We start from the raw sequence: 25,603 nt of genomic DNA on the forward strand, positions 1-25,603 counted from the left end.
GGTACAGATGCAGGATGCCTTTGTCCCGGGTGCAGAAGTCTGACAGCGTGTGTCACAGGTACAGACGCGGGCCGTCTTTGTCCCGGGTGCAGGTGTCTGATAGACTCTGTTCCTGGATATAGATGTGTTGTGCCATGCACGCAGTTGGTGCCGTGCCTCCCTGGGTGTATTGGGGGCGCACTTGCGTGGCCCGGCAGTGGCAGCCCCCTCGCCTACCCTCCCAGGAGCTCGCACTGTTGTTCTCCGGCATTACTCGAGCATGGAGGAGGGCGCAGTGACTGCCTGCGCCCAGGCAGAGGCGGGCCCGACAGACTGCAGGGGGTTGGCTGCCGGCGCTGCCTGTCAGGCAGTGCGCCAATGACCCGGCAGCGTTGAGAGGGGCCCCGGCCCCCGCAGCAGCTGTCTGACGTCATGCCCAGTAGTGCCGGGCTGCTGCTGCGGCCGCTATATCTGGACGATGAGGAAACCCAAGTGAGCAAGAACTGCCGGCATCGGGGGCAGGATGTGGGGACCGGGACAGCGGGGCTGCGTGCAGCGCATTGGGCGGCTGCTGCTGCTGCTGGGGGGCGTCTGCCTGGCCGGTGAGTGCTCCTGGGGGTGGGGGAGGCCCGCAGCAATGCAGAGTGCGGGCTGCGGGGCTGTGCCAGGTAGAGCTCCGGCCGTGCTCTTGATATACAGCTCATTCTCTGTTGCTGGCCCGGAGCTCTGTGCACAGGGTGGAGACTGGGGGTTGCTCGGCGCTGAAAGGGCGGGCTGTCCATGGTGCTGAACTAGAGCACCATGCATACTGTTGAAATGGAGAGCCATCTGTCGTGCTGAAATGTAGCGCTGTCCTTGGGGTTGAAATGGAGAGTTTTTCCTGATGTTAAATGGAGCTCTGGCCATTGTGTTGAAATGGGGCGCTGTATATGGAGAGTTGCCGCTGGCTCTGATTGGAGAGCTGTGCTTGGGGCTGAAACAGAGGGCAGTCCGTTATGCTAAAACGGGGCTCTGTACGTCCTGATCCGAAAGAACACTGTCCATGGGGCCCAAATGCAGTAACGTCTCTGGTGGTTTAATGGAGCGTTTTTTCAAGTTCTCGGACAGGACGCTGTCCGTGGTGTTGAAATGAGAGTGTATCTGGTGCTGAGACAGAGCGCTGTCTATGGGTCTTGAATATATATCGCTGTCCATGGTGCTGAAACCAAGAGCTGTCACTATTGCTTGAGAGTGACGCTGCCCATGGTTCTGAAATGGATCGTGTCTCTGGTGCTGAAACAGAGGGCTGTCTAAGGGTCTTGCATACATCGCTGTCCATGTTGCTGAAACAGAGCGCTGTCTAAGGGTCTTGCATATATCGCTGTCCATGGCGCTGAAAAAGAGCGCTGTCTAACGGTCTTGCATATATCGCTGTCCATGTTGCTGAAACAGAGGGCTGTCTAAGGGTCTTGCATATATCGCTGTCCATGTTGCTGAAACAGAGCGCTGTCCAAGGGTCTTGCATATATCGCTGTCCATGTTGCTGAAACAGAGCGCTGTCCAAGGGTCTTGCATATATCGATGTCCATGTTGCTGAAACAGAGCGCTCCCTATGGGTCTTGCATATATCGATGTCCAAGCTGCTGAAACAGAGCGCTGTCTATGGGTCTTGCATATATCGCTGTCCATGTTGCTGAAACAGAGCGCTGTCTATGGGTCTTGCATATATCGCTGTCCATGGTGCTGAAACCAAGAGCTTGCCCTATTGCTTGAGAGCGACGCTGTCCATGGTGCTGAAACCAAGAGCTGCCCCTATTGCTTGAGAGCGACGCTGTCCATGGTGCTGAAACCAAGAGCTGCCCCTATTGCTTGAGAGCGACGCTGTCCATGGTGCTGAAACCAAGAGCTGCCCCTATTGCTTGAGAGCGACGCTGTCCCTGGTGCTGAAATCGAGTCAGTCCCTACTGCTTGGGAGTAACGCTGTCCCTGGTGCTGAAATCGAGTCAGTCCCTACTGCTTGGGAGTAACGCTGTCCTTGGTGCTGACATGGAGTGCAGTCTTGTGCTGGTGTCGAGATTTCTCCATGGGACTGGCCATAAGCTCTGCCCGCTGTGCTGAAGTAGATCCCCGTCTTGGTGTGCTAGCAGGCAGGCAGCTGCCGTGGTGCTGGAGCAGGCAGTGTTCCGTTTGTAGTACTGAAGGCAGATCTCTAGGAATCAGAGTACTGGCCATGGTATTGGCGTAGGGGGACTGCCCTTCAGTATATATGCTTATATTACAGACTGTCTGTACTAGGGCCCATGCAGACGATTTCGTTTTCTTCTCATGCTTGTGTGCTTTTATCTAGAGGGCGCCACTATTCAGTGTTCCCTTAGCTTACCACCCCAAAATGAGCATTTCCCCACTGGGACACAATTACCCCTCCCCACCCACACCCCCTTCTTCTATTATCTTTCTGGTGCACACTTTGGCCCCGATTCATGGGATTATCTGCACGGAAAATGGGGTTCTTGTGCATGCAACTGTGCGCAAATCCGCCATCAGATGCGTGTTACTTTTCCTGGACTTGCGTGGAGTTTGTGCTGGCTCAGCAGGTCTGTTAATCAGCCTATTGTTATTAAATGCACCCCGCTCCCAAGCTGGAAAGCCTGGCACTAGCACAAGAGCGGGTGCATTTAATTTCAACAGGGCGCCTGCCGCTCCTTCTCCCACCACACCAACTCGGGGGAGCACTTGAAAGACTTCCCTGAGCTGGTGTGGTGGTGGGCTAATGGCCTTAGGCCAGTCCTGCTTATGGTATTGACAATCACAACAGCCCAGCGCATAAGTGCACAAATCCAAAGAGACCTTGACAAAGAGAAACAAACATTTTGTGAGAATACAGCTTGTTAGGCAGAATCACCCGCAGTACCCTTGGGGATCACTACAGGCAATTAGGCCTACAAGTATCAGCACAATTTCACCTTTGGCACAAGCCTGTACTACACAGTAAAGTGGTAGCAGTGGCTGAACAGCCAGACTTACCTCAAGAGTTTAAGTGAGCAGTAGAACAAGTTACACAAAGGACCAACAAATGCAGTGATTCAAATATACACTAACTCAGGGTTTCTTGGTAAAAGAATATACATTTATTTACTCGGTCAGTTAGAAAACATTACTCTATTATAAGCAGCTCAATATCACACATTAATACACCACAAAAATCCAACCAGTAAGTAAATGAACAAGTTTAGCTCCAAAATGAAGTGGGAGCAAAATGGCACATCAGACATGCTTCTGTTCACAGTTGCCCTTGACCTTGCTTCTGTTCACAGTTTCCCTGGACCCTGCTTCTGTTCACAGTTGCCCGTGGCCCTGCTTCTGTACACAGTTGCTCTTGACCCTGCTTCTGTTCACATTTTGCCTTGACCCTTCTTCTGTTCACATTTGCCCTGGACCCTGCTTCTGTTCACAGTTGGCCTTGAACCTGCTTCTGTTCATTGTTGTCGTTGACCCTGCTTCTGTTCACAGTTGCCCTGGACCCTGCTTCTGTTCATAGTTGCCGGTGTCCCGCCTTCTGTACACAGTTGGCATTGCCCCTGCTTCTGTTCACAGTTGCCCTGGACCCTGCTTCTGTTCATAGTTGCCCATGGGCCTCCTTCTGTACACAGTTGGCCTTGACCTTGCTTCTGTTCATCGTTGTCCTTGACCCTGCTTCTGTTCACAGTTGGGCTTGACCCTGCTTGTGTTCACAGTTGTCCTGGACCCTGCTTCTGTTCATAGTTGCCCATGGGCCTCCTTCTGTACACAGTTGGCCTTGACCCTGCTTTTGTTCATCGTTGTCCTTGACCCTGCTTCTGTTCACAGTTGGCCTTGACCCTGCTTGTGTTCACAGTTGTCCTGGACCCTGCTTCTGTTCACAGTTACCATTGACCCTGCTTATGTACACAGTTACCTTTGACCCTGCTTGTGTTCACAGTTGCCCTGGACCCTGCTTCTGTACACATTTGCCCGTGACCCTGCTTTAGTTCACAGTTGGCACAGATTTGGGGGATTAAGCATAGGTGCTACTCTGTTAGTTAGCCAGCCTTGACTTATATAAAAATGAACGCATACTTTGGCACAAGCTGCTTACAGTTCATTCACAAATAACGCTTGCACAGTTTACTTCGTGGTTTTGTTTTCTATTGTCTTTGTGTAATGATCCTGTTTTCTTTTTGAATGCACGTTTGATTACAAAACTGCTGTGTGAGAATGAATCAATGGGCACTTTTATAAAGTATACATTCATTGCGATGTTGAATGCTCGTTCCTGATTTATTCATGGGAATGTTGCCTTTGATTTCCAGAATGATGGATTCATTAGTTGGGTGATGATGGGAAATGCAATGTGTACAGGAGGCGTTTGCTCGCTAGACCGTGGTGTTGGCGGGGGCAGGCAGTAGTCCATGGTGTTGGAGGTGTTTGTCGGTGGTGTTCAGACAATAGAAGACGTGTACCTGTTGGAGACGTCTGCGGTATTGCAGCAGACAGGTAACTGCTTCTGCTGTTGCAACAGGCAGTACACTGTCCATAATGTGCAATAGGCAGAACACTGTCCATAGTGTGCAACAGGCAGAACACTGTCCATAATGTGCAATAGGCAGTACACTGTCCATAATGTGCAATAGGCAGAACACTGTCCATAGTGTGCAACAGGCAGTACACTGTCCATAATGTGCAACAGGCAGTACACTGTCCATAATGTGCAATAGGCAGAACACTGTCCATAGTGTGTAACAGGCAGAACACTGTCCATAATGTGGAACAGGCAGCACACTGTCCTTAATGTGCAACAGGCAGAACACTGTCCTTAATGTGCAACAGGCAGAACACTGTGCATAATGTGCAACAGGCCGAAAACTGCCCATAGTGTGCAACAGGCAGCCACTGTTCCTGGTTTTGAGAACTTACTCGCGTGATATGCTGCTCTCAGCATGTCCATTCGTATCTAAGACTGAGTGGAGAGACTGAAGGCTGCCTTATGAAATACTGGAGACCATCACTTCTTATTGTACTGGTGTAAGGTACTGGTGCCCTGTTCCCCTCGCTGCAGCAGCACGGGGAACTTCACAAGCCACATGGTGGGGGCAAAGGATCGCCTCCCAGTCATGGGCACTGCTGCCAGGGACCCACCTACCGAGGGAGAGTGGTTGGGGAACTGAGAAGGCCCATCAATTCGGATGGGGGTTGGGGTGGCTGCCATGCTCAGAGCTTGTGTTCGGGCACCTATGGCTGAGACCTGATGCACGGTACTACAGCCTGGAGACTTTGTCTTTGTGTATTGGAGGGGTTGTTGCAGGTCACATATACCCTCGTGCCAGCATTCCTTTCTGGTCTGCTCTCTGGGGCCACCCACAGCTGGACCGTGAAGGGAGGGGGCAGGGAAGAGTGACTAGTGCTGGACACACAATTACCTTAAGCGTGGACCTGGGCCTGGAAGGAGCAGAGCACCCTAAAAGGCTGGGGTGCTCGTTCAATGGTGAAAGATGAGCGATGGTAGGGGCAGGTGGGTGGGACCCTGAGCCGAGGTTCATTAACGACAGAGAGGGGGAGCACGGTGGATCCTGTGCAGAGAGTGAGGAACTGTGCCAAAACACGCCGTGACCCCCCCTACAGACTGCACCACAGCCCCCTAAGGTCTGCGTGTTGTGGTGGATGCCTCCCACAGACTGCAAGACGGGCTTCCAGAGTCAAGGTGGTGGGTGCCTCCTACAGACTGCACGATGGCCCCCCAGGGTCTGGGTGTTGTGGTGGTTGAGTACATTTGATGGGTTTTCTGGGGAAGTCAGAGGTTCGACTTCAAGATAGCAGTCATATGTGGGTGGGGACTCGCCCCTTGTTATGTAATAATGTGTGTGAGACTACACAAGACTTATCTGTTTGGTATTAGGTAACCCATCTTTTGGTATAGGTCTGTACTACGCAGGTTGGTAGTCTGACTGAGCAGCCAGGCCTATCTCAAAAGGGTCAATGTGAGCTGTCAAGCTGTACAGATGAAATCAGTCAATACAAGGAACAAAGTAACACTTACACTCAGTTATAAATATTTATTTATTTATTTAACATCCGTTTTAAATGGGCATTCTTTAAAAAGGCAATTGATTGTAACAGTTCAAGCAAACTTTGGAATTACTCTTCAGCATCAATAAAGCCAGTGAATAGGCTTTGGATATGCTCAATGAATTTCCCCTAGACCCTGAAGTGACTTCAATTACAAGGATAGTATTTGCATTTATACATCACACCAATATACTTTGTAGATGCTGGGTTGCAGAAAGGAAGAGTTAAGGAAAATAAAAAGGTCAGAACAGTTTCTTAGAAAATGTGAGGCCAACGGAATCCTCCACTGAAGTCTAGCAAAGCCTTTCCCAGCAGTAACCGTATTCAACAAGCTACCACCTATGGAGGGACAAGCAATGCCAAAGTCAATGGAATCCGAAAGGTGCCTTTAGGGAGCCAGGACAGCCAAAGTCAGTTGGACAAAGTCTATAGTCCTGATGCGCTTCTTGGATAAAAGTCTTGCACAAAGTCAGAGTTCAGAAAATCACTGTAGGGCACAAGCTGTTGAGCCTGTGCAAAGGGAGCTGAAATTAACTCAGAAAGTTAAGTAAGTGCCAATCTCAAATGAGACAGCATGACATAAGGCAAGAAGGTAAGTACCCCCAAGCCCAAAACAGTACCTCTGGTTAGAAGAAAGTGGTCCAGCTGGATCGCGTCTTTCTACAGCCAAGCAGACCCTGGTTCCTGAGCCTCAGTCGTGGCGACAAGAGGGGGGACGTCTGGAGGGCTCCTGCAGCAGTACTCAGGAAGGTCCTTGGCAGCTACGGGATTTCTTCGATTCAGCAGCACTTTGTGGTTTCAGCGCTTTGCAAACAGCACTGATGCAGAACGGTTACCTTCGGTCGGAGTTTCCTTGCTCTCTCGGTCCTGCACTCTGGTGAGGAGACTCTGGATCAGGATTTCCTGCTTCTGGAGTGTCCTGAGGAGGCTCATGGAGCTTTGGCCGGATTTGGTCCGTGGCAGACATTGCACTCGGTTATGGACACTCGACCCCTTGCATTGGGCTTCTGCAGCAACAGAGAGGCACAGCAAGTCGGGGATGGCGCCAAAGTGGATTTTGTCTCGGGATTGGTTCGTCCCACTAACCCAAGGGGAGAAGTCATTCCAACTGGAGCTTCTCTGTCGAGGTGAAAAAGGAGGTCAGCACAGCAGCAGGGCTTCACCGGGAAATTCAAGGTCCAGGAGGTTGCAGCAGGCTGCTCTTCATGCTTTCTTCTATGGATGTTTCTTCTAGTCATTGACTCTGCCTCTAGTCCCAACACCCTCCCCTTTTAAGCAGGTTTTCCCATTCATGCACAGTCTAGGCTTTCAAACACAGAGCAGGGTGACAGCTTGCCAATCAGGATTGGTTTCGTTCAGGGACACCTAGAGACCAAGGATACAGGAGTTTCGGGAACTTCCCTCACATCCTGTCCTTCCAGATAAACTGAAGCCAGGGTGGGCTTCAGGGCTGAAGCCCGCCCAAGGTAAAACACACAAAGGGCTCAAATATGTCCCATCACACAGAGCAAAAGCCAAGAAAGAACTCACAAACAGAAAATGGAGAAAAAAGAAGACACAGGCCATTTTGACAAACTGGTCACCCACGGGCACTGTACTGCAGCTGAGGGTTCAGCCTTCGGTAGAAAAGCACAATGGTAGGAAAAAGTAAACCACTGCCACTAGCCATTTAAAGTAGTGAAAGTAACAACAACATTTTACATGAGAATATAGGATAAGGGGATACTAGGTAACCCCCCAGCACTCCACATACGATGATGTGTGCTAGCTTTACAAAGAGAATGGTAAGTAAACTCAATTTCACTTTACAATTCTTGGGAACTGTAGTTCATCTAAGAAAAGGCATTTAAATCTTATGAGAAATCTAAATGATTTCTCTGTGACACTGCAGTGAAGGTGCTGTGTGTCACCATACAAAAGGTAGATGCATATGGAGTTAGTTAGACTCCAAAAACTGTGCAAACACAAAATGCAAATCAGGGCAAAACAAATGAGAGAGTGAGAAAAGAGCCCCATTCACTCAGGAGTTAAAATTAAAAAGTCCTAAAGTCCACTAAAATATCTGGGAGTCTCTAAGTTTGAAGGGAATTAGCACACCAATTAAAATTCTCCCTAACACCCCTCCTTCCCTGAAGTGCCCCCCATTGTCACCAAAGAGCCACAGCAGTAGTCAGGACCCCCGCTGCTTTAGGTGGGTGCCAGAGCACACTGCAGAGGCAGTCACATGTATGCCTGAGCATTGCCAGGCACTGCCACAATCCTAGGGTCACGGCTGCATAAGGCGAGTCTCATAGCATATTGTGGGGGATGGAGCAGTCTAAGCAGTGCAGGGACAGAGACCCTATCCACCCACACACAGTGACACTGCCACACCCCCAAGATCCCTGCCGCAGTAGCAGGTTTCTGAGCACACTGAGGAGGCAGGCACTGAATCACAGTAAAAACTGCACCTACTACGATACCTGGGCCACACACTGATGCCAGACATACACTCAGCACACATGATAGGGTCGGGTTCACAGCAGTGTTTAAATTCTACAGCCATGTTGCGGTGAAATGGCCACTGCTACAGGAGTACAGGGATGAGTAGTGGCTAAACAGCCTATTCAGCCCCACACTACTACTAGACCAGTTGTGATCCCAATCATAATGGTAAAACAGAAACAGGCCAATGCGTACGTCTCCTTTCCCTTCTGCGGTAACGTGGGCCGAGGGCAGGCTATACTCTTCAGGTGGCATGTGACGAGATAGCAGTAGCGACTCACACAACGTAAGTGCAGCAATCAACAATAAAAGAATGGCCATCCAAGGTTCTATGACAATAGACTTGCAAGAAAGAATAAAAATGCAAATAGCTCACTAGAAACACAAGCAACCCCCCAGCCCTGTAAGAGAATGGGGCAGAGGACACACTACTGCCCTTACTCGGATGAGTATGCAATAGCCACTTCCTTTCCTTGCTCCCCGCCAGAACCGTCCAGGTGAGAAATGATGCAAGCAGAGACAGCCTTGCCGCCCCATAAGTCATGGGGTGAGAGACGAGATAAACTAAGGTAGATTCCAAGAAACAATGCCTTAAACAAACCAGGTATACACATCTGCCATAAAGAAGCAGCTTAGGTTGCGCAAGACTAAGCAGGGATCATACTTAACATAACAGAAAGCACAAGCAGCGTGCTGTATAGAAAACGGGGGGGGGGGAGGAGGTCTACAGTATACCAAGAAAGGGACTCACTACACTGATAGGGCAGGTGGAAGCATAGGTAGTTACAATGCTGGATACATGGGCAGGAAATAACAACCTTTGGCAGACGCACAAGAGGAAGGTAAACATATTCAAAGGTAGGTCGCCAACATGGAGGCGGGAGCACAGCAGCTGGCCTAGAAGTTAGCAAGGCCTCAGACGAGATGCTAAATGCATAAAAACACATTTATTTCAGAAGCTCTCGAGTTGCCCAGATAGCCGTTTGATGCACGCGCCGAGGTCAGACGCGCAGCAGGGAGTAGCTGCTGTGCAGAGCACAGAGACGAGATAACAGTTCCGAGGAGACAAAGTTATCTTGACGTCTTGTCAAAGTGTCCAAGGTTGGTGAGTAAACGGCCAATCAATCCAAATCCCTCTTGCCACACCTCCCATAGTGAGCAGCGCCGACCAGTAAACTATCTGTGTGCTGATGTAAGGGCAGTAGTATCTGGAACGGGTTGGGTCCAGGTGGAGCCATCAGATATGCCCAACCCAATCATAGAACTATGACCTATAGACTATATATGTAGCTTGGGATATTAACCAATCCAAGATGCTCATAATTTTTGTTATCCACAGTCTAGTATGTGTTATGATGTCATTGATGCTGTGTTTTCACTTTATAAACTGCTGGCACTCACTATAAGAATGAGAGCTATTCGTGAGCTATCCTCGGCCGAGTTTCAAAGCTTTGAATAAAGCAGGGGTTTTCCGTGCACTTTGAGTACTCCATTATTGAGGATTGTTTTTATGCTGTTGCAGCTCTGGGCTCTCCTTAGCACTAACTAAAAACACAAGCAGCTCTCCACCCCTGTATGACAACCAGAATCAGGCGGACGGGCCGATGGCTTTTCTGACACCTTTGGGGGTATTTCTGCGCCTTCAATAGAAACGCTCGTGCCTCCCACACGGCTGTGGATGTCCCTGCAAATGCTGGGACTGATCTGACGTGGTAAGTCGGCCGGCACCACCCTGCCCCCCGTGTGGTGCCAGTGCTCCAATGCATGCCTTGGAATCGGGTAAGTGCGTGCAGTTCTGTACACTTGCGGGGTCCAGCTGTGCCACCAGGGCCTGGCAGGCAGCCCCTACCCCTCGAGATAGAGCCCTTCCCATCCTAGGCCCCAGTGCTGCTGTGAATAGCGCAGGCCCGTGCTCTGCCCCCTGAGACACCAGCCTTGCTCTGCTGCGATAGTATTGGGCGTTAGAGGGTGGCGGGGTGATTGGGGGGCGGAGTCTGGGGCTGTCTGGGCCCTCGGCTCTCTCTCCATATCCCGGCATGCTTTCTAGGGAAGTGGAGGCGTAGTCACGAGTCATACACGAGGAAGACGTAGAGCAAAGATGAAAAACGGTTCTGCTTAAATGCAGTATGGATTTCCTGCGGGGGCAGTGGGGGCTTTCAGCGCGTTGACGTGCGAGTGCCGTGTGCTGTGCGCGGTCGGGCCGCGCTTGAGAATATTGCTTTATGAGAGCAGACTGCTGCAAAGTCCTCGGGTATGCCAAGCCTGTCACCCTGCCTTGCACGCCATGCACACACAAGACCCCATACCTGCAATCCTGCCTCCCCACCATGCACACACAAGACCCATACCTGCCCTCCTGCCTCCCCACCATGCACACACAAGACCCACACCTGCCCTCCTGCCTCCCCCCGCCATGCACACACAAGATCCATACCTGCCCTCCTGCCTCCCCCCACCATGCACACACAAGATCCACACATGCCCTCCTACCTCCCCACCATGCACACACAAGCAGACTCATACCTGCCCTCCTGCCTCCCCCACCATGCACACACAAGACCCACACCTGCCATCCCGCCTCCCCACCATTCATACACAAGACCCATACCTGTCTTCCTGCCTCGCACACCATACACACACAAGACACATACCTGCAATCCTGCCTCCCCCACCACCATGCACACACAAGACCCATACCTGCCCTCCTGCCTCCCCCACCATGCACACACAAGACCCACACCTGCCATCCCGCCTCCCCACCATGCACACACAAGACCCATACCTGTCTTCCTGCCTCGCACACCATGCACACAAGACCCAATACCTGCCTGCCTGCCTCACACACCATGCACACACAAGACCCATACCTGCAATCCTGCCTCCCCCACCACCATGCACACACAAGACCTATACCTGCAATCCTGCCTCCCCACCATGCACACACAAGACCCATAGCTGCCCTCCTGCCTCCCCCACCACCATGCAAACACACGGAGACCCATACCTGCCCTCCTTTATTGGACACCATGCACACACAAGACCCACACCTGCCATCCCGCCTCCCCACCATGCATACACAAGACCCATACCTGCAATCCTGCCTCCCCACCATGCACACACAAGATCAATACCTGCCCTCCTGCCTCGCACACCATGCACACACAGGGATACCCATACCTGCCCTCCTGCGTCGCCACCATGCACACACAAGACCAATACCTGCCCTCCTGCCACCCCCCACCATGCACACACAAGACCCATACCTGCCCTCCTGCCTCGCCACCATGCACACACAAGGATACCCATACCTGCCCTACTGCCTCGCCACCATGCACACACAGGGATACCCATACCTGCCCTCCTGCGTCGCCACCATGCACACACAAGACCAATACCTGCCCTCCTGCCACCCCCCACCATGCACACACAAGACCCATACCTGCCCTCCTGCCTCGCCACCATGCACACACAAGGATACCCATACCTGCCCTACTGCCTCGCCACCATGCACACACAGGGATACCCATACCTGCCCTCCTGCGTCGCCACCATGCACACACAAGACCAATACCTGCCCCCCTGCCACCCCCCACCATGCACACACAAGACCCATACCTGCCCTCCTGCCTCGCCACCATGCACACACAAGGATACCCATACCTGCCCTCCTGCCTCGCCACCATGCACACACAAGACCCATACATGCCCTCCTGCCTGCCCACCATGCACACACAAGACCCATACATGCCCTCCTGCCTCCCCACCATGCACACAGAAGACCCATACCTGCCCTCCTGCCTCCCCCCACCATGCACACACAAGACCCACACATGCCCTCCTACCTCCCCACCATGCACACACAAGCAGACTCATACCTGCCCTCCTGCCTCCCCCCACCATGCCCACACAAGACCCACACCTGCCATCCCGCCACCCCACAATGCACACACAAGACCCATATCTGTCTTACTGCCTCGAACACCATACACACGCAAGACACATACCTGCCCTCCTGCCTCGCCACCATGCCCACAGAAGACCCATACATGCACTCCTTCCTCCCCACCATGCACACACAAGACCCATACCTGCCCTCCTGCCTCCCCCCACCATGCACACACAAGATCCACACATGCCCTCCTACCTCCCCAGCATGCACAAACAAGCAGACTCATACCTGCCCTCTTGCCTCCCCCACCATGCACACACAAGACCCACACCTGCCATCCCGCCTCCCCACCATTCATACACAAGACCCATACCTGTCTTCCTGCCTCGCACACCATACACACACAAGACACATACCTGCCTGCCTGCCTCACACACCATGCACACACAAGACCCATACCTGCAATCCTGCCTCCCCCACCACCATGCACACACAAGACCCATACCTGCCCTCCTGGCTCACACACCACCATGCACATACAAGGATACCCATGCCTGCCTCGTCACCATGCACACACAAGACCCATACCTGCCCTCCTGCATCGTACACCGTGCACACACAAGACCCATATCTGCCCTCCTGTGTCACACACCATGCACACACAAGACCTATACCTGCAATCCTGCCTCCCCCACCACCATGCGCACACAAGGAGACCCATATCTGCCCTCCTGCCTCCCCACCATGCACACACAAGGAGACCCATACCTGTCCTCCTGCATCGCATGCCATGCACACATAAGACCCATACCTGCCACCCTGCCTCCACGACCACCATCATACACACGCAAGGAGACCAGACCATACCTGCCCTCCTACATCCCAAAAATGCACACACAAGCAGACCCATACCTGCCCTCCTGCATCGCATGCCATGCACAAACAAGACCCATACCTGCCACCCTGCCTCCCCCACCACCATGCATACACAAGAAGACCCATACCTGCACTCCTGCCACCCCACCATGCACACACAAGACCCATACCTGCCATCCCGCCTCCCCCACCACCATGCAAACACACGGAGACCCATACCTGCCCTCCTGCCCCCCCACCACCATGCACACACAGGGAGACCCATACCTGCCCTCCTGCATTGCACACCATGAACACACAAGACCCATACCTGCCCTCCTGCCTCCCCCACCACCATGCACACACAAGACCAATACCTGCCCTCTTGCCTCGCACATCATGCACACACAAGACCCACACCTGCATCCCGCCTCCCCACCATGCACACACAAGACCCACACCTGCCATCCCGCCTCCCCACCATGCACACACAAGACCCATACCTGCAATCCTGCCTCCCCACCATGCACACACAAGACCCATACCTACAATCCTGCCTCCCCACCATGCACACACAAGACCCATACCTGCCATCTGCCTCCCCCACCATGCACACACACCCATACTTACCATCCTGACTCGCCCACCATGCACACACAAGACCCATACCTGTACCATGTTACAACACAATACCCATATCTGCCACCTTGCCTCCCCCCCACCATGCCCACACAAGACCCATACCTGTCTTCCTGCCTCGCACACCATGCACACACAAGACCCCATACCTGCCATCCTGCGTCACACACCATACACACACAAGACCCATACCTGCCCTCCTACCTCCCCCACCACCATGCAAACACACGGAGACCCATACCTGCCCTCCTGCCTCCCCCACCACCTTGCACACACAGGGAGACCCATACCTGCCCTCCTGCATTGCACACCATGCACACACAAGACCCACACCTGCCATCCCGCCTCCCCACCATGCATACACAAGACCCATACCTGTCCTCCTGCCTCACACACCATGCGCACACAAGATCCATACCTGGCCTCCTGCCTCCCTCACTACCATGCACACACAAGGATACCCATACCTGCCCTCCTGCCTCGCCACCATGCACACACAGGACCCATACCTGCCCTCCTGCCTCACACACCATGAACACACAAGACCCATACCTGCAATCCTGCCTCGAGTCCCCACCATGCACACACAAGACCCATACCTGCCCTCCTGTCTCCCCCACCACCATGCAAACACACGAAGACCCATACCTGCCCTCCTGCCTCCCCCACCATCATGCACACACAAGGAGACCCATACCTGCCCTCCTTTATTGCACACCATGCACACACAAGACCCACACCTGCCATCCCGCCTCCCCACCATGCATACACAAGACCCATACCTGTCTTCCTGCCTCACACACCATACACACACAAGACCAGGGGAGTTGCTAGGTCTGGAAAAGACCAGGGGCTACGCTGATGTCGGAACTGTTGGGACTGGGGGCTAGCTAGTCTTTTGGCTGTAGCTCCTGAGATTCTACCCGGGGCTACAACCAAAAGATCAGGGGCTATAGCCCCCTTAGTCCCCCCTAGCAACGCCCCTGCACAAGACACATACCTGCCCTCCTGCCTCACACACCATGCGCACACAAGACCCATATCTGGCCTCCTGCCTCCCTAACTACCATGCACACACAAGGATACCCATACCTGCCCTCCTGCCTCACCACCATGCACACACAAGACCCATACCTGCCCTCCTGCCTCACACACCATGCACACACAAGACACATACCTGCAATCTTGCCTCCCCCACCACCATACACACATAAGACCCATACCTACCCTCCTGCCTCGCCACCATGCACACACAAGGATACCCATACCTGCCCTCCTGCCTCGCCACCATGCACACACAGGGATACCCATACCTGCCCTCCTGCGTCGCCACCATGCACACACAAGACCCATACCTGCCCTCCTGCCTCCCCCCACCATGCACACACAAGACCCATACCTGCCCTCCTGCCTCGCCGCCATGCACACACAAGGATACCCATACCTGCCCTCCTGCCTCGCCACCATGCACACACAAGACCCATACCTGCCCTTCTGCCTCCACACAAGACCCATACATGCCCTCATGCCTCCCCACCATGCACACACAAGACCCATACATGCCCTCCTGCCTCCCCACCATGCACATACAAGACCCATACATGCCCTCCTGCCTCCCCCACCTCCATGCACACGGAAGGCCCACACATACCCTCCTGCCTCCCCCCACCATGCACACACAAGACCCACACATGCCCTCCTACCTCCCCACCATGCACACACAAGCAGACTCATACCTGCCCTCCTGCCTCCCCCCACCATGCCCACACAAGACCCACACCTGCCATCCCGCCACCCCACAATGCACACACAAGACCCATATCTGTCTTCCTGCCTCGCACACCATACACACGCAAGACACATACCTGCCCTCCTGCCTCGCCACCATGCCCACAGAAGACCCATACATGCACTCCTGCCTCCCCACCATGCACACACAAGACCCATACCTGCCCTCCTGCCTCCCCCACCATGCACACACAAGATCCACACACGCCCTCCTACCTCCCCACCATGCACACACAAGCAGACTCATACCTGCCCTCCTGCCTCCCCCACCATGCACAAACAAGACCCACACCTGCCATCCCGCCTCCCCACCATTCATACACAAGACCCATACCTGTCTTCCTGCCTCGCACACCATACACACACAAGACACATACCTGAAATCCTGCATCCCCCACTACCATGCACACACAAGACTCATACCTGCCCTCCTGCCTCGTCACCATGCACACACAAGACCCATACCTGCCCTCCTGCATCGTACACCGTGCACACACAAGACCCATATCTGCCCTCCTGTGTCACACACCATGCACACACAAGACCTATACCTGCAATCCTGCCTCGCCCACCACCATGCGCACACAAGGAGACCCATATCTGCCCTCCTGCCTCCCCACCATGCACACACAAGGAAACCCATACCTGTCCTCCTGCATTGCATGCCATGCACACATAAGACCCATACCTGCCACCCTGCCTCCACGACCACCATCATACACATGCAAGGAGACCATACCTGCCCTCCTACATCCCAAAAATGTACACACAAGCAGACCCATACCTGCCCTCCTGCATCGCACGCCATGCACAAACCAGACCCATACCTGCCACCCTGCCTCCCCCACCACCATGCATACACAAGAAGACCCATACCTGCACTCCTGCCACCCCACCATGCACACACAAGGCGGCCCATACCTGCCCTCCTGCCTCACACACCATGCACACACAAGTATACCCATACCTTTTCACCTGCCTCGCCACCATGCACACACAAGACCCATACCTGCCCTCCGGCGTCACACACCATGCACACACAAGACCCATACCTGCAATTCTGCCTCCCCCACCACCATGCACACACAATGAGACCCATACCTGCCCTCCTGCCTCCCCACCATGCACACACAAGGACACCCATACCTGCCCTCCTGCATCGCAAGCCATGCACACACAAGACCCATACCTGCCACCCTACCTCCCCCACCACCATGCACACACCAGGAAACCCATTCCTGCCCTCCTGCCACCCCACCATGCAGACACAAGGTGGCCCATACCCACCCTCCTATCTCGCACACCATGCGGACAGAAGACCCATACCTGCCATCCTGCCTCCCCACCGTGCGCACACAAGACCCACACCTGCCCTCCTGCATCGCACACCATGCACACACAAGGATACCCATACCTGTCCACATGCCTCGCCACCATGCACACACAAGACCCATACCTGCCCTCCTGCGTCACACACCATGCACACACAAGACCCATACCTGCAATCCTGCCTCCCCCACCACCATGCACACACAAGGAGACCCATACCTGCCCTCCTGCCTCTCCACCATGCACACACAAGGACACCCATACCTGCCCTCCTGCATCGCACAACATGCATATACTAGACCCAAACCTGCCACCCTGCCTCCCCCACAACCATACACACCCAAAGAGACCCATACCTGCCCTCCTGCCTCACCACCATGCACACACAAGCAGTCCCATACCTGCCCTCCTGCATCGCACGCCATGCACACACAAGACCTATACCTGGCACCCTGCCTCCCCCACCACCATGCACACACCAGGAAACCCATACCTGCCCTCCTGCCACCCCACCATGCAGACACAAGGCGGCCCATACCCACCCTCCTGCCTCGCACACCATGCGGACAGAAGACCCATACCTGCCATCCTGCCTCCCCACCGTGCACACACAAGACCCACACCTGCCCTCCTGCATCGCACGCCATGCACTCACAAGATCTATACCTGCCCTCCGGCCTTGTACGTACACCATGTACCCAAAGACCTATATCTACCCTCCTGCCTCGTACACCATGCACATACAAGACCCATACCTGCCCTCCTGCCTCTTCACCATGCGCACACAAAACCCATACCTGCCCTCCTGCTCCCCCACCATGCACACACAAGGAGACCCATACCTGCTTTACGGCGTCACACACCATGCACACACAAGACCCATGCCTGTCATCCTGCCTCGCCACCACCATGCACACACAAGGAGACCCATACCTGCCCTCCTGCCTCACACACCATGCACACACAAGACCCATACCTGTCTTCCTGCCTCCCCACCGCCATGCACACATAAGGAGACCCATACCTGCCCACCTGTCTCGCACATCATGCGCACACAAGACTCATACATGCCCTCCTGCATCACACACCATGCGCACACAAGACCCATTCCTGCACCCTGCCTCCCCCACCACCATGCACACACAAGGAGACCCATACCTGCCCTCCTGCCTCCACACAAGACACATACCTACCATCCTGCCTCTCCGACCATGCACACACAAGACTCATACCTGTGCCCTGCCTCCACCCAAGACCCATACCTGCCCTCCTGTCTTGTACGTCATGCACACACAAGACCCATACCTGCCCTCATGCCTCACACTGCATGCACACACAAGACCCATACATGCCCTCCCGCCTCCTCGCACACCATGCACACATAAGACCCATACCTGCCCTCATGCCACCCCAACATGCATGCACACATAAGACCCATACCTGCCCTCATCCCACCCCAACATGCGCACACAAGACCCAGCCTGCCTCGCACACCATGAACACACAAGAGCCATACCTGCCCTCCTGCCTCACACGCCATGTGCACACAAGAGCCATACCTGCCCTCCTGCCTCACACGCCATGTGCACACAAGACCCATACCTGCCTCCTTCCTCGCACGCAATGCACACACAAGACCCATACCTTCCCTCCTGCCTCTCACCCATGCACACACAAGACCCATACCTGCCCTCCTGCCTCGTATGCCATGCGCACACAAGACCCATACCTGGCATCCTGCCTCCCCACCATGCACACACACGACCCATACCTGCCATCCGTTCTCCCCCACCATGCACACACAAGACCCATACCTGTACCATGCCTCCACACAAGACTCAAACCTGCCACACTGCCTCACCCACAATGCACACACAAGACCCATATCTATGCTCTGCCTCCACAAAAGTTACATACCTACCACCCTGTCTCCCCCACAATGCATACACAAGATCCATACCTGTACCATGTCACACCACAATAACCATATATGCAACCATGCCCCCCCAACATGCACACCCAAGACCCATATCTGCCATCCTGCCTACCCCACCATGCACACAAAAGACCCATACATGTGCCCTGCCTCCACACAAGACCCATACCTGCCATCATACCTGCCATCATGCCTCCCCCAGCATGCACACCCAAGACCCATATCTGCCATCCTGCCTACCCCACCATGCACACAAAAGACCCATGCATGTGCCCTGCCTCCACACAAGAACCATACCTGCCATCCTGCCTGCCCCACCATGCGCACCCAAGACCCATACATGTGCCCTGCCTCCACACAAGACCCATACCTGCCATCATACCTGCCACCATGCCTCCCCCAACATGCACACACAATACCCATGCCTGCCATCCTGCCTCCTCCACCATGACCACACAAGACCCATACCTGCCCTCCTGCCTCCCCACCATGCACACACAAGACCCATACCTGCCATCCTGCCTCCCCACCATGTGCACACAAGACCCATTCCTGCCATTCTGCTTGCTCACCTTGCGCACACAAGACCTATATTGGTGCCCTGCCACCACACAATACCCATACCTTTGCCCTACCGCCACACAAGACACATTCCTGCCATCCTGCCTCCGCACCGTGCGCACACAAGACCCATCCTGCCTCCCCACTAAGCACTCACAATACCCATTCAGGCCATCTGCCTCCTCGCCATGCACACACAAGACTCATACCTGTTCCCTGCCTCCGCACAAAATCCATACCTGCCATCCTGCCTCCCCCACCATGCACACACAAGACACATACCTGCCCTCCTGCCTTCCCCACCATGCACACACAATACCCATACCTGCCATCCTGCCTCCCCACCATGCACACAGAAGACCCATACCTGCCATCCTGTCTCCCCACCATGCTCACACAAGACCCATTCCTGCCATCCTGCCTGCTCACCTTGCGCACACAAGACCTATATTGGTGCCCTACCACCACAAAAGACCCATACCTGCCATCTTGCCTCCCCACCATGCACTCCCCACTATGTGCTCACAATACCCATTTCTGCCATCTGCCACCCCACCAAGCATACACAAGACTCATACCTGTGCCCTGTCTCCACACAAGACCCATACCTACCATCCTGCCTCCCCCACCATGCACACACACCCATACTTACTATCCTGCCTCCCCCACCATGCGCACACAAGACACATACATGTACCATGTCTCAATACAATTCCCATACCCGCCAACCTGCCTACCCCACCATGCACACACAAGACCCATACCTGTACCATGCCTCCACACAAGACTCATACTTGCCATCCTGCCTCCGCCACCATGCACACACAAGACCCATACCTGTCTTCCTGCCTCCCCACCACCATGCACACACAAAGAGACCCATACCTGCCCTCCTGTCTCGCACATTATGTGCACACACTACTCATACATGCCCTCCTGCGTCACACACCATGCGCACACAAGACCCATTCCTGCACCCTGCCTCCCCCACCACCATGCACACACAAGGAGACCCATACCTGCCCTCCTGCCTCCACACAAGACACATACCTACCATCCTGCCTCCCCCGCCATGCACACACAAGACTCATACCTGTGCCCTGCCTCCACACAAGACCCATACCTGCCCTCCTGCCTTGTACGTCATGGGCACACAAGACCCATACCTGCCCTCATGTCTCACACTGCATGCACACACAAGACCCATACATGCCCTCCTGCCTCCTCGCACACCATGCACACACAAGACCCATACTTGCCCTCCTGCCTCCCCACCATGCACACACAAGACCCATACATGCCCTCCTGCCTCCCCACCATGCACACAGAAGACCCATACCTGCCCTCCTACCTCCCCCACCACCATGCACACACAAGGCCCACACATACCCTCCTGCCTTCCCCCACCATGCACACACAAGACCCACACATGCCCTCCTACCTCCCCACCATGCACACACAAGCAGACTCATACCCGCCCTCCTGCCTACCCCCACCATGCCCACACAATACCCACACCTGCCATCCCGCCACCCCACAATGCACACACAAGACCTATATCTGTCTTCCTGCCTCGCACACCATACACACGCAAGACACATACCTGCCCTCCTGCCTCGCCACCATGCCCACACAAGACCCATACATGCCCTCCTGCCTCCCCCCACCATGCACACACAAGATCCACACATGCCCTCCTATCTCCCCACCATGCAGACACAAGCAGACTCATACCTGCCCTCCTGCCTCCCCCACCATACACACACAGGACCCACACCTGCCATCCCGCCTCCCCACCATTCATACACAAGTCCCATACCTGTCTTCCTGCCTCGCACACCATACACACACAAGACACATACCTGCCTGCCTGCCTCACACACCATGCACACACAAGACCCATACCTGCAATCCTGCCTCCCCCACCACCATGCACACACAAGACCCATACCTGCCCTCCTGCCTCACTCACCACCATGCACATACAAGGATACCCATACCTGCCCTCCTGCCTCATCACCACTAGACCCATACCTGCCCTCCTGCATCGTACACTGGGACACACAAGACCCATATCTGCCCTCCTGTGTCACACACCATGCACACACAAGACCTATACCTGCAATCCTGCCTCCCCCACCACCATGCGCACACAAGGAGACCCATATCTGCCCTCCTGCCTCCCCACCATGCACACACAAGGAGAGCCATACCTGTTCTCCTGCATCGCATGCCATGCACACATAAGACCCATACCTGCCACCCTGCCTCCACGACCACCATCATACACACGCAAGGAGACCATACCTGCCCTCCTACATCCCAAAAATGCACACACAAGCAGACCCATACCTGCCCTCCTGCATCGCATGCCATGCGCAAACAAGACCCATACCTGCCACCCTGTCTCCCCCACCACCATGCACACACAAGAAGACCCTTACCAGCACTCCTGCCACCCCACCATGCACACACAAGGCGGCCCATACCTGCCCTCCTGCCTCACACACCATGCACACACAAGGATACCCATACCTGTCCACCTGCCTCGCCACCATGCACACACAAGACCCATACCTGCCCTCCTGCGTCACACACCATGCACACACAAGACCCATACCTGCAATCCTGCCTCCCCCACCACCATGCACACACAATGAGACCCATACCTGCCCTCCTGCCTCCCCACCATGCACACACAAGGACACCCATACCTGCCCTCCTGCATCGTACGACATGCATACACTAGACCCATACCTGCCACCCTGCCTCCCCCACCACCATACACACCCAAGGAGATCCATACCTGCCCTCCTGCCTCCCCACCATGCACACACAAGCAGTCCCATACCTGCCCTCCTGCATCGCACGCCATGCACACACAAGACCCATACCTGCCACCCTGCCTCCCCCACCACCATGCACACACCAGGAAACCCATACCTGCCCTCCTGCCACCCCACCATGCAGACACAAGGTGGCCCATACCCACCCTCCTATCTCGCACACCATGCGGACAGAAGACCCATACCTGCCATCCTGCCTCCCCACCGTGCGCACACAAGACCCACACCTGCCCTCCTGCATCGCACACCATGCACACATAAGGATACCCATACCTGTCCACCTGCCTCGCCACCATGCACAAACAAGACCCATACCTGCCCTCTTGCGTCACACACCATGCACACACAAGACCCATACCTGCAATCCTGCCTTCCCCACCACCATGCACACACAAGGAGACCCATACCTGCCCTCCTGCCTCTCCACCATGCACACACAAGGACACCCATACCTGCCCTCCTGCATCGCACAACATGCATATACTAGACCCATACCTGCCACCCTGCCTCCCCCACCACCATACACACCCAATGAGACCCATACCTGCCCTCCTGCCTAACCACCATGCACACACAAGCAGTCCCATACCTGCCCTCCTGCATCGCACGCCATGCACACACAAGACCCATACCTGCCACCCTGCCTCCCCCACCACCATGCACTCACCTGGAAACCCATACCTGCCCTCCTGCCACCCCACCATGCAGACACAAGGCGGCCCATACCCACCCTCCTACCTCGCACACCATGCGGACAGAAGACCCATACCTGCCATCCTGCCTCCCCACCGTGCACACACAAGACCCACACCTGCCCTCCTGCATCGCACGCCATGCACACACAAGACCTATACCTGCCCTCCGGCCTCGTACGTACACCATACACGCAAAGACCCATATCTGCCCTCCTGCCTCGCACACCATGCACATACAAGACCCATACCTGCCCTCCGGCCTCCCCACCATGCGCACACAAAACCCATACCTGCCCTCCTGCTCCCCCACCATGCACACACAAGGAGACCCATACCTGCCTTACGGCGTCACACACCATGCACACACAAGACCCATACCTGTCATCCTGTCTCGCCACCACCATGCACACATAAGGAGACCCAGACCTGCCCTCCTGCCTCGCACACCATGCACACACAAGACCCATACCTGTCTTCCTGCCTCCCCACCACCATGCACACATAAGGAGACCCATACCTGCCCACCTGTCTCGCACATCATGCGCACACAAGACTCATACATGCCCTCCTGCGTCACACACCATGCGCACACAAGACCCATTCCTGCACCCTGCCTCCCCCACCACCATGCACACACAAGGAGACCCATACCTGCCCTTCTGCCTCCACAAAAGACACATACCTACATCCTGCCTCCCCCACCATGCACACACAAGACTCATACCTGTGCCCTGCCTCCACCCAAGACCCATACCTGCCCTCCTGTCTTGTACGTCATGCACACACAAGACCCATACCTGCCCTCATGCCTCACACTGCATGCACACACAAGACCCATACATGCCCTCCCGCCTCCTCGCACACCATGCACACACAAGACCCATACCTGCCCTCCTGCCTCTCACACCATGCACACATACGACTCATACCTGCCCTCATGCCACCCAACATGCATGCACACATAAGACCCATACCTGCCCTCATGCCACCCGAACATGCGCACACAAGACCCATCCTGCCTCCCCACCATGCACACACAAGACCCTTCCTTCCTCGCACACCATGAACACACAAGAGCCATACCTGCCCTCCTGCCTCACACGCCATGTGCACACAAGACCCATACCTGCCTCCTTCCTTGCACGCAATGCACACACAAGACCGATACCTTCCCTCCTGCCTCTCACCCATGCACACACAAGACCCATACCTGTCCTCATGCCTCGCACGCCATGAAAACACAAGAGCCATACATGCCCTGCTGCCTCGTATGCCATGCTCACACATGACCCATACCTGGCATCCTGCCTCCCCACCATGCACACACAAGACCCATACCTGCCATCTGTTCTCCCCCACCATGCACACACAAGACCCATACCTGTACCATGCCTCCACACAAGACTCATACCTGCCACACTGCCTCACCCACCATGCACACACAAGACCCATATCTATGCTCTGCCTCCACAAAAGTCACATACCTACCACCCTGTCTCCCCCACAATGCACACACAAGATCCATACCTGTACCATGTCACACCACAATAACCATATATGCAACCATGCCCCCCAACATGCACACCCAAGACCCATATCTGCCATCCTGCCTACCCCACCATGCACACAAAAGACCCATACATGTGCCCTGCCTCCACACAAGACCCATACCTGCCATCCTGCCTGCCCCACCATGCGCACCCAAGACCCATACATGTGCCCTCCCTCCACACAAGACCCATACCTGCCATCATACCTGCCACCATGCCTGCCCCAGCATGCACACACAATACCCATGCCTGCCATCCTGCCTCCTCCACCATGCACACACAAGACCCATTCCTGCCATTCTGCCTCCCCACCATGCGCACACAAGACCCATTCCTGCCATTCTGCTTGCTCACCTTGCGCACACAAGACCTATATTGGTGCCCTGCCACCACACAATACCCATACCTTTGCCCTACCGGCACACAAGACACATTCCTGCCATCCTGCCTCCGCACCATGCGCACAGAAGACCCATCCTGCCTCCCCACTAAGCACTCACAATACCCATTCAGGCCATCTGCCTCCCCGCCATGCACACACAAGACTCATACCTGCCATCCTGCCTCCCCACCATGCGCACACAAGACCCATTCCTGCCATTCTGCTTGCTCACCTTGCGCACACAAGACCTATATTGGTGCCCTGCCACCACACAATACCCATACCTTTGCCCTACCGGCACACAAGACACATTCCTGCCATCCTGCCTCCGCACCGTGCGCACACAAGACCCATCCTGCCTCCCCACTAAGCACTCACAATACCCATTTAGGCCATCTGCCTCCCCGCCATGCACACACAAGACTCATACCTGTTCCCTGCCTCAACACACAATTCATACCTGCCATCCTGCCTCCCCCACCATGCACACACAAGACACATACCTGCCCTCCTGCCTGCTCCACCGTGCACACACAATACCCATACCTGCCATCCTGCCTCCCCACCATGCGCTCACAAGACTCATCCTGCCTCCCCACTATGTGCTCAC

At 54.8% G+C, this 25,603-nt stretch overlaps 1 protein-coding gene across 2 annotated transcripts in view; it reads left to right on the forward strand.

Moving 5' to 3' along the window:
- The first annotated feature begins 391 nt into the window (after positions 1-391).
- The window catches only part of TMEM8B (transmembrane protein 8B), an 804,010-nt gene continuing 778,798 nt past the window's right edge, over positions 392-25,603 (forward strand). The window contains exon 1 of one of the 2 annotated variants that reach the window (XM_069626691.1): positions 392-581. In XM_069626691.1, the coding sequence (XP_069482792.1) occupies positions 503-581 (79 nt within the window). In that variant the 5' untranslated portion in view covers positions 392-502. The remainder of the gene's footprint in view (positions 582-25,603) is intronic. The other variant, XM_069626692.1, reaches the window with a different exon arrangement.

The sequence above is a fragment of the Ambystoma mexicanum genome, chromosome 6p (assembly GCF_040938575.1).
Source record: "Ambystoma mexicanum isolate Mex_15411 chromosome 6p, UKY_AmexF1_1, whole genome shotgun sequence".
Classification (NCBI taxonomy): Eukaryota; Metazoa; Chordata; class Amphibia; order Caudata; family Ambystomatidae; genus Ambystoma; species Ambystoma mexicanum.